Here is an 11,213-nt window from a genome sequence, read left to right as displayed (position 1 = left end):
TACATTTTTTTGTGCTGTAAAATCTTACTACCTGTTTATTTTATGCTGCCCAGGGGTTAAAGCAAAACATTCTGAGCCTCAACCTTTTTTTGTCGGAATGCGAGAGTAGACACATACGGAGGTTCATTTGACAAACAAAAACGAACATTATTTAAACATTATTTCCCCTGAAACTAACTAGTAACATGCCGTTTTTGAGCGTCTCAGACAGACATTTCTTAAACATTGATGCTATGCCATGTGTTTATGGATCACAGAATGACTCGGAAAAAAGTGGGGGCATAATTATAACAAAAAAAAAACAGTTTTATGCAATTATGGTATATAAAACATATCTTAACATATCAAATTCATGAACAGAATTCATCATAATAAAATCCTACTTTTTAAAAAGAAAACTGACATTTCAGTTCTGTCTAGTGTGGCATTTTTAGAGCAAAATTAAGTGACCAGATCTTTGATGAATTTTGTGCTCTAGTAGTAAATTAATCATTAGTTTCATAGGTATTAATCGTGATGATATGGCACAAGTCACATTCACAACACAATGAGATATAAGCAGGTTAGCATAAATGAGCCTTCAAAAAAGCACAAGTGATCAACTTTTCTTTCTTTTGAAGAAAACATAACATCCTGAAGGCTCCATGAATCATTTGACGCTCCAGCGTTTTGGACTTCCGTTTGCAGAACTCTCTCTCTCTCTATAGCTCTGGTTTGATTGAGAGTGATAGCAGTGTTCCTTTCGTACCATTGGTACCATTGGTAGGCAAACTTAAGAACTCAAACTAATATCAACAAACGTTTTTAAATATTTGTTTCCGCACCCAAACGCCGCAAACCGGAGATTCGGTACAGTGTTGGAAAACTTTAAGCCCTGTGCTATGACATTTTAATAGGGTATTTCGATCTTAAAACATTCTTCATGTTTATTTTATACCGGTAGGATAATCTGAAAGGGTATTTACTCTGTAAACTCATTCTATGGGTTTATTTGAAACTGGTTGCACAATCTTACAGTGTACTTTGCGTTGTAAAATGTTTATTTTGTCGATGTGGTTTAGATTATATTCCTTTTCGCGCATTTGCCTTTTAATATTATAGTGGCTAATGAATTGAAGGGTTTCTGCCAACACACACTCACGGTATTTTCATTTCAATATTTATTTTTTCAAAGCCAACAAATAATTTAAAGCGATTTGTACAAAGCTTTGAGTATAAAAAGAAACATCTGGTTAGACTCTCTTTAAAACAATTGAAATCAAGTAAAACAAAATATTTCATCCCACTTTTAAAAAGAACTACAGGTGTGAATGTTTGGATGAAACAGAAGTTAGAGAGCACTTCTGACAATCTGCTCAACAGTAACATCTGATGTTTTAATTAGGGCTGGGCGATATGACAAAAATGTAAACTGATTGATAACGATATTTGTTTAGATATTTATAAATAATTAAAAAACAGTATTTAAAATAATTATTTTAAATACAGTTCATTAACAAAACAGTTCAATTAAACCAAATCATTGATATTACCTAGTTAGACATGCACTGCTGCAACACAAGAGCATATAAGGACATAAGGAACATGTACCAGTTCATTCTGTCTCATTTTGATTCAATTGACTCGTTAACTAAAGGGAATGTTCATTCAACCAATGAAAGAGCTCCAATACAGAGCACGTTCGAAAGCTATTGGCTCAGCACCTGTGCACATACATGACGCTGCAATAATGTCTTGCTGGTATCAATGCGTTCAGTGAACCTTAGTCTTTCAAAAAGACATCTCACATAAACTGTTGCACATTTCTTTGATCATGCAAGCGTGTTACATACAAGGTTAAATCTTTTAGGCCTGGTTTGACAGACACGTTTTAAGGCTAGTCCCAGACTAAAATGAATATGTGACATGTCTTAACTGAATATAACTTGCCCAGAAATATCTTAATATATCAGTGCCATTGTTTTGTCTCAGTATGCACACCAGTAATGTATTATTCTAAGGCATTTTTATAAAAGCAACATAAATATCTTAATGCAACTAAGGGATAATCCAGGTTTAAAATAAGCCGTGTCTGTGAAACCTGGCCTAAATGTGCAAACAAACTCACTACATTACATCTCTAATCTGTACACGGCAGCGCTGGTTTGTTTCATATGCACCAGCTCATGTTATCAGATATGTTTACGATGGATATAAAAACGTTTGTGCTTGAGTTTCTAAGTAACTCACTTGCAATTGCGTCTCAAGTTTGTTTTGTTTAACCGGTGATTGCGAAGGAAAATTACACAACTCCAGGTTAGTTTGACTTTTGTTTCCGCTTACAGTCATTTTTTCCTCCTCATGTCGAGTTTTTCTTTGCCAAGTGCGGTATGACATGTACTTTGACGTGCATGCTAAAAGCTGCACACTGACCGAGTGTTGCGTTTATTTCAGCTGTCTGAAAGATTAATCCATATCGAGTCAAAATACCAATAGTTTATCGTCGTTATCGATGTAAAATCTATCGCAATTCGGTATGATATCGTTTATCGGCCCAGCCCTAGTTTCATGAGCAGATTAACATACACACACCCATCTCTCACGGGTCAACGAATGACACCATGATGTATCGTGTTCCTCGTGTGACAGGAAGACCCTCATGATAGTGCGTCAGACGACCGGGATGCATGAATGACCAACCCTTCCTCGGCGATTCCACCGTACAGCCGTAACGCAAAAACCTGCAACCTCCACCCTGACACACACAACAAACATGACACAACACCCAACCCAAAGACACACAATAGGACACAAACACACGACACAGGCTTTAGTTTGTGTATTCATATGTATGTGGGTAACTGACAAATATACTGTTGTGAAAACAAACTGCATATAATAGATTACTCATATTCATCATATAAAACAGCATAAGAGAGATTTATCTCCATCGTTAGTTTTTTCTGTCACACCATTGGACATATTTACACAGTGATTTGGAAAAAACAGCCGAGAATGTAAATGTAGCAGTCAGACTGAACGGGGATGTGTAACATTCACTCTGGTGTGAGTATTCTGCTGTTTTTGTATGTGGGGTGTGTGTGTGTTTACCTGGTAATCTTTGCCTTTACTGTTGAGAGCGATGTTGATGGTGAATGTGGAGGAATCATGATGCGGCCGGAGAGACGGCTGCTCATCGGGACGATAGCGAACCACAAAGTTCATCACAGCTTGAGCCTGTAACACACACACGCTGTCAGATGTCTGTGTGTGTGTGTGTGTAAGTGCAGAGGTCAGGGGTACTTGTCCGTGCATGTGTGTTTCACCTTGGGATAATATCCTGGGTATAACTTTTCTGTTACGGGAGCGATGTAATCTTTAAGAAACTTCAGCCACTCCTTCTCAAAATGGATCTGATTCATGTGAATATCTACTGTAGGAACGTTCTCATAACCACCAGATAAGCGCTCGTCCTGAAAGACAGATGAGATATCTTAAACGAATATTTATAAATAGGTACATATTTTTTGGATTATAAGAATTGACAGTGTACACATTGCAATTAGGGCTGTCAAAAGATTAAATATTTTAAACTGCGATTCATCGCACCCATCTCATGCGATTAGGGATGTAACGATTTACTCACGACGTGATGCGATTCTCCATACTGATCTCACGATACGATTCATTCACAGTTAATTTTTACAAAATCAGTTGAGACAAAAGAGGAATTAACAACTTCCCATTTATTATTTCTTAAATGCTGCAGGTTACTTTGTGAAAGAAAAATATATTCTATGTCAAGTAACAAAACTAATTCCAAATCGAATTCTAAATCAAATAAAAAAAATCAATAATGCAAAAGTATCTTCAAAACAAACAAACAGACTTAGTCTGTGCCTTTATTAGATTTTTTTTACATTTAATAAATATCTGGGAAATATGCAGAACTAAATAAACTTCTCAGACACTTTACTGATAAATACATGACATACAGAAGAATCCTCATTTAAGCTACAATGTCACATCGATTTCTTCTTTTCTTTTGTTCTTTGATGAACATTAGTCGGTTGACAGGAGTCACAGTATCAGGTTTAAGAGCGCGGCCCCTTTAAGAGCTTCTGTCTAATGCTCTTCCTATTTTCACTTCTCTATGCATTCATTTAAGACTTTATTTAACTAGCTGAAGACTGTGATTGGCAAAATACTTGACTAAATGTGCTTTCTGACATAATCTTGTGTGTTTTTTGTTCTTACAAGCACGAAAGAGAAGTAAAGACTGAATCTGTCTGACGTGTTCCACAGCCAGAAGCTGTCAATCTATACTAGAATCGTCAATACAACCATTTCAAATCCCACTTAAATACTTTAAATGTCTTTATATGAATAACAGCATGATTATATAATATAACGCTAGACAATGATGACAGGAAAAACAGAAATCTGTAATCTGAAAGTATTTATCGCATGCGTTAACATTGAAAGCCCTTATTGCAACATACAGTACTTGCTAGGCACAACTGCAATAGCTTGACTAAACAGTTATATATCATATCTGTTTACCTTTTTGTGCTAATATGTGTTTTGTGTTATGTATATACTGTGTGTTTAGTACTTCAAGCTCCCAACATCACAATATATTCCTTGTGTATTTAGAAACTTCTAAATTTGGGAGAGGAATATCAGCTGTAGAGACATCATAACCTCCAGCGAGACAGACAGATGCGACGCTGAGATCACTGACCTTGTGTTTTCCTCCAGACCACTGGCCGTTGTGCTCCATAGTTTCAACAAGCTCATCACACATCCTGTCAGAGAACGCTGGAAACCAGTAGACATCTGGACAGGGCTGACACGTACACACACTGTTATTATGATGGTTGTATTTCGACTTCATGATTAATAACATTCTGATGAGTGACCTACAAATATATGCAACATTTCTTGAAATATTTACATGTTAAGTCTAAATGGGTCTAAATTCCTCAGGAATAAAATTTCATCTCAATTCAACTCGGTTTTATTGATATTTTTCATTGTTGCAAGGCAGCTTTACAGGAAGAAAGATAAAAATAAACAAAAGTTAGTATTAGTATAAAGAAATGTCATCTGCAAGAATACTGTCAGTATTATCATACACACACCATCACAGAGTATGACAACAGCGGTCTCACCTGCTCAACATCTATACCATCCTCAAATATCCTGGAATAATTCTCATGGATATATTTCTCTCTCCAATCCTGAGAAACACGCGCGCACACACACACACACACACACACACAGAGTTAGGGTGATATTCATCTCAGCACACACGTCATCATGGGAGTGAAACTCACCGTGGGATTATCAAATATTTGCCACATATCTGGATGAAGACGACTGATGTTGTAGTTAGTGGAGGAGATCAGACGTCCGAACTCATCTGTGTTTGACACAAACATAAACACACCCTGCAGAAGAAACACACACACACAATTCAGTGACTGACACTCTGATTTAAAGCCACACTTTAGAACTTTTGCTCATGGCTCCCCATGTGGTTGTGGGCAGCGCAATACATGTGAATTTGTTCACTAGACTGATGATACAGGTGAAATGTAGTTTGGAAACCATGTTTTGTAATCTGATTGACAGCTGGTGACAGCTGTTGTTTGGGTGTGTCCAGTTCCAGTGAAATAAAATCTCCAGTTAAAAGCTGAAAATGCAATTCCTATCCCTCTTAAATGACGTATGTTACACAGCTTGGGCGGAGCATCCGTTAACTCCTCCCCTTCCACTGTCAGTCTACTGCCAGTTCCATTTTAAAATACAACAGCTGTTTTTATACATCCAATCAAATCGCAGAGAATGACGAAAGTCACACCCACTATTCTTCTCTTTAGAAATTCCATTTCACTCCAAAATGTGTCAGAATACAGAAGTTAAAACTTCTAGCGTCCGGTTAATGGGGACTTTAACAAACTGACAAAAGTTTAACCTTATGCAAATGGAGATGGTGGTCTAGTGGGTTAAACCACTGAACTGGTAAATCAAAAGGTTGCTGGTTTGATCCCAGCAGCCACCACCAGTGTGTCCTTGAGCAAGACACTTTACTCCATGTTGCTCCAGGGGATTGTCCTGAAATAAGTGCACTGTAAGTCGCTTTGGATAAAAGCGTCTGCAAAATGACTAAATGTAAATGGCTGCGATGAGATGCAGAGACTACCAATAGGAGTGAAGACAATCGGGGTCACATGATCAATAATGTGTATTGATGGACACGAGGTCCACGTACAGTGAATATCAGAAATTGTGTTTGCTTCATGTTTAGACTAAGTGTCAGATGTGGGATACGAGACGTTCTCAGTAAAGTCACCTGGTCTCTGACACCTTTACAGAAAGCCATGTCTGCATCCATCCCCTCCTGCTGATACAGAGAGACAGCAGCCAGACGCGTGCGAAGAGTCTCTCCACGAATCAGATACACCTGAGTAATGTAGGGAACGTTCCACAGACCCCTGCCACACAAACATCAGACAAAAGACTCACACACACAAAAAAAAACACACAGACAGAAATGCAGTGGAGAATAAACTCACGCTCGTTTGCTCTGGACGATGTCAATATAATCTTCAGAACGAGAGTAGAAGCCTTCGGGACTCAAAGCACCCCAGAAGTTTGACCAGAGCTTGCCGTGTCGAGACAACATGGGTGCGATGACACCCCTGACACACAGAGACACAAAAGACATGTTAGACATTAATGCCAAGCTTAAGCCAGGAGCACGCTTTAGTTAAATTAGGATATTTAAGTCACTTTTGTTAAAATGCCTTGAATAAAAACATCACTGGTGTAGGGCTGGGCAATGTGTTCAAAAATGTTTATCGATAATCGACTTGTAATCATTGTGATGTCTGATAATATTGGGTTTGTTTGACTTCATGCAACGTTGCGCAGACGATGGATCTGCGGATATGGAGCCCAGGACCTGCCAAACAAACACAAACTTATACACACACACACACACACACACACAGGCGTGCAACGTGCACAAACTAGTGACTGCAGTGAAATTTCATCCTACCCATCAGATTATCCTACCAGGCATGAGCACAACAGTGTTACGTCATTTTTTGAGCTATAAATTCATCATACCTGTTTTTTTTATACTGCTACGGGAATATGATAGTGTATTTTCATTGTTAAATCATTTTACATATAGTACACTTTGATAGGGTGTTGCACTATAAATGAATCCTTTGTTTCTTTTATGTTGGTAGGATTATCTGACAGGGTATTTTATGTGTTTATTTAAAGATGGTACAACCATCTATCTGACAGGGTATTTTCCTAACGTTACCTGTTTATATTGTCGATGTGGTTTAGAATAAATTAAATTTTGCCCAGCGGTAGGATATATCTGATAGGGTAGGACAATTGGAATACTATCGTTACATTGCCCAGCCCTACACTGGTGTGCATCTCGAGACAAAACAATGCCTTTTAAGATATGTGAGAGCAATTTGTTTCCATTTAAAAGAGCACAAACCGTCACTTAAGTCTGGGACTAGTCTTAAGCCTTGTCTGTGAAACAGGCATTAGTGTGCCTTGTTTGATTCGATTAAAACAAACTCGGGTGCGATTGTGGTGTTAGTGCGGTTTATTTGTGTCAGTTTTAACGCTGCCACCCGAACCCTGATGCACACCAAACAAGCATTCTGACCGCTGAAAAGATTGGTCTGTGTAACGGATATAAATAGAAAACACGGACCAAAGGCATCAAACCGAACCAAAAATAGGAAGTGATTTAGGGCGTGTTCATACTTGTAGTTCGGTTTGTTTGGTACTTTTGGGTCCGGACCAAAAAAGAAGAAAAAAATCCTGGTTCATTTTAACAGCGAACCAATGACGGCCCAGAAGGCATCCAAAAACTTTGCATGGGGCTATGTAATACATTTTAAAGACTAACGAATGTATGCTAATAATCAAACTTTTCATATACAATATTTTAGGTAGCTAAAACAGGCAAATGTGTTCCACTTTCCTTACATTATAATCATTTATATTTCTGCATTTGCTAATGCGCCAACCCTGACTGGATTGTTTTAGCAGCTGCAAGAAGTGATGCGATGAGCATGTGTTTGCTTTGGCTGGTCTGTGTCTGGGCTAAAAATATCTAGCCTTCAAAAAAATCCATTTTATTTCCTACTTTAAGTCTGTTTTTTCTAGTGGTGGGCATAGATTAATTTTTTTAATCTAGATTAATCTAGATTAATTCCAAAATTAATCTAGATTAATCTAGATTAAAATGGCTCATTTGAATTCTGCCGAAGGCATTCAGAATATGTGTGCTACCCAAATAATGACTAAAAGTAAGTCTTTGAGAACGGGTTTCTCAAGCCAGGTGGCGCATTAGACCAGGGGCTCATCTCCTGTTTCCAAAATGCATCACAAACTGCTTGAGAAAGCTGTTCTACTATGATAATTGGTGATGAAAATTAAATTATGTTCAATAAGATGAACTTGTGTTTACTTCCGCATTAGCTAAGAGATGATTTCCATTTAGGTGGTACTTGAGACTGGAAGAGCTCCTACAGTACATTTACATTTAGTCATTTAGCAGACGCTTTTATCCAAAGCGACTTACAAAGAGTGAGGGAGCAACAAGCGATATGTCATACAGGAGCCATAATACATTAGATCTCAATACAAAGTTACTGGTTTCAACTAAAGCTAGACCGCTACCTGTTGAGAGAAAGTGTTTTTTTTAAACCAATTCCGCATTGCACAAGGTGCAAACAACCTTAGTCTTGTCGATGTTTCTATTGGGAAGCTTCTTAAAAATGAATATTCCCTGAAGCAAACCCGGCGGCTTCATAGCTGCATCCATGTTAGCACGTCACGTTTGATGCGGTAATTTCACAGTAACGTTATGTTGTGTTCAGACCAAACGCGAATGGCGCCTCAAGCGCGAGTGATTTATATGTTAATGCAAAGAGCCAATAGACCTACTTGCTGCGCGAATCGCGCGAATGAAGCCCTGGTCATGAGATGATGAGGCGCCTTCTGCTTCCGCGAATGACGCGAATCACGCGAGTTGAAAAATCTCGTTCTCGCCCCGTACAATGCAGTTAAGATGGTATACATCCGCGCTTAAATATCAAGGTGAAAGACATCATAGCTTGTGTAGTATAGACCCAGCTCCCAACCCAACTTTGAGAATAGATTAACGGCGACATTTTTTTTAACGCGCGATAATAGTCTCACTGCATTAACGGCGTTAACGCCGTTAACGGCCCACCACTAGTTTTTTCGGACTCTCAGATTTCAAATTTTTTTAGAAATCAAATTAAATTACATTTGATTAAAAGTGTGTCTATTAAACAGATTATGAAACTTAAAATATTGAATAACAATTAATTAAAAGCTTATAAACAAATGTTTAATTATTTCTTAGTTTATTTAAATGACGTTGAATGAAAAAACAGTGGGTCTCATTCACTAATAATTGCATAGATTTTTCATATTTAAACGAACATTTGAACCTCCTACGATAACCTAATTCACAACATACGTGTACGCACATGATATTGTTCTTAACCTCGTCCTATTGTAAGTGAATTTTGAGTATTCTAAAAGAGCGCCCGCGTGCAAAAGTTTAGTCATTTGCATATTCCAGTTCATCTCAATATGAGGGCTTTCCGCCTAACCTTTCCTTAACCACCTGTCGTCACTTAAGTCAAAGATACTTCAGGCAACCTCATGTGACGCTGTCTTTTGGTCCGGACCAAAAGAACCGAACTGCAAATAGGAACGCACCCACATGCTACTGATGTCATGAAGACAACTTTCAAAAGTTCATTTTCATAATAAGCCGGTGGTTTCGATGCCAATTCAGTATGTGTTTATATGCAAATAAGGAAAATCTCTACACGTGTATTATTTGGTTTAATAGATAACTGTTTGTCAATGTATTTAGCAATAATGATTTGAATGACATTCTGAGAACCAGAGAGTCATATTTACACATTTTAAAGCACATGAGAGTGAATGAATGATAATAGAATGTTTGTTTTGGATCAACCATCTCAAGGATGAAACCGTAAACAAACAGAAAGCATCAGTGTTCACTCACTTGTTCTCTTGAATGAGAATCTGTAAAACATCAGGATTGGTCAGAGCCACGTCAGAGTCGATACTGAAGAAATAATCACAGGACACATCCTTCCGGCACAACTCACTGAAAAACACAGTCAAGAGTCACACTTACTGATTCATACACAACACAATACACGTTGTGATCTTGTGTATGTGTGTGTGTTTACACTGCCATAGTCCTGGCCTGATCCTGCCGGAGGTTTTCCTCTGGCCCGACAATCTTGGCTCCGGGAAACAGAGAGCGATGACGTGACCAGAATCTCTCCACATGCTGCTCATGATACACAACCTGCACACACACAGTCAATCACAGTCACAAGTGTGTACACATAACAACAGCACAATGAAGTGCTAATATCCTGTCTGTGTACACATACATTGTTGTGTATGAAGAGTCGTAAGCGCGTATGCGGGTAGTTTAGTGTTGCCAATCTCTCCAGAAATTCCTGCAGAAATGGCGTTGGCTGCTGGATAAATACAGCGATATGAACCAGCGGCATCTCTTCCTCCTGCACGACAAAACATTACAATAAAACATAACATGCATTCAAACGATTACACCCAAACAAAGATATAGTGATGTGTACTAATGCTGTATTCTGACACTCACAGATAACCGACTGAGATCCAGCAGATTATCATCACAGACACCACAGCCATGTTCATACGTCCATGCCGTCGGGACATAGTTCCCTAAATAATTCAGCTGAAGCTACACACACAGACACACACACACACACAATTCTGTCAGTTCTTTAGCTTCACTTGAGAAATTAAACAGACAGCCTGATGAAAGTTTACAGCGTCTGTATGTGAGACACTCAATGACATTACTGTGCAGAATGTTTGCATCCACCTTAGTTGGCCCGTTGCCATGGATGACGACAGGAAGTGTGTCATAGGCCACATTCCTTGCTCTGACTCTAGACTTCTCAAACTTTAGTACGACTTCCTCTGGAAAAACATACACACGCGTTACACAAAACCAAACCCACAGAGAATCAGAGAGCGAGAGTGCACGTGTGTACCTATAGCTCCATTGAGGTTCTGAAAGATGTGTGATTTGTGGTCCAGTGTAATGTTGTGCTTCCCCT

At 38.5% G+C, this 11,213-nt stretch overlaps 1 protein-coding gene across 1 annotated transcript in view; it reads right to left on the bottom strand.

Annotated features, from left to right (window-relative positions):
• Positions 1–1,145: 1,145 nt before the first annotated feature.
• The window catches only part of plod3 (procollagen-lysine, 2-oxoglutarate 5-dioxygenase 3), a 12,744-nt gene continuing 2,676 nt past the window's right edge, over positions 1,146–11,213 (bottom strand). The window contains exons 6-19 of the mRNA XM_056733217.1: positions 11,148–11,211; positions 10,976–11,073; positions 10,730–10,831; positions 10,497–10,628; positions 10,287–10,408; positions 10,097–10,201; positions 6,561–6,686; positions 6,338–6,479; positions 5,319–5,432; positions 5,154–5,222; positions 4,724–4,828; positions 3,306–3,452; positions 3,091–3,216; positions 1,146–2,734 (exon numbers count right to left, since the gene is read on the bottom strand). Of these exons, the coding sequence (XP_056589195.1) occupies positions 2,579–2,734; positions 3,091–3,216; positions 3,306–3,452; positions 4,724–4,828; positions 5,154–5,222; positions 5,319–5,432; positions 6,338–6,479; positions 6,561–6,686; positions 10,097–10,201; positions 10,287–10,408; positions 10,497–10,628; positions 10,730–10,831; positions 10,976–11,073; positions 11,148–11,211 (1,608 nt within the window). The 3' untranslated portion in view covers positions 1,146–2,578. The remainder of the gene's footprint in view (positions 2,735–3,090; positions 3,217–3,305; positions 3,453–4,723; positions 4,829–5,153; positions 5,223–5,318; positions 5,433–6,337; positions 6,480–6,560; positions 6,687–10,096; positions 10,202–10,286; positions 10,409–10,496; positions 10,629–10,729; positions 10,832–10,975; positions 11,074–11,147; positions 11,212–11,213) is intronic.

This window comes from Triplophysa dalaica, chromosome 20 (assembly GCF_015846415.1).
Source record: "Triplophysa dalaica isolate WHDGS20190420 chromosome 20, ASM1584641v1, whole genome shotgun sequence".
Classification (NCBI taxonomy): domain Eukaryota; kingdom Metazoa; phylum Chordata; class Actinopteri; order Cypriniformes; family Nemacheilidae; genus Triplophysa; species Triplophysa dalaica.
Note: the sequence above shows the minus strand (reverse complement) of the source record. Positions and strands in the feature narration are given on the sequence as shown.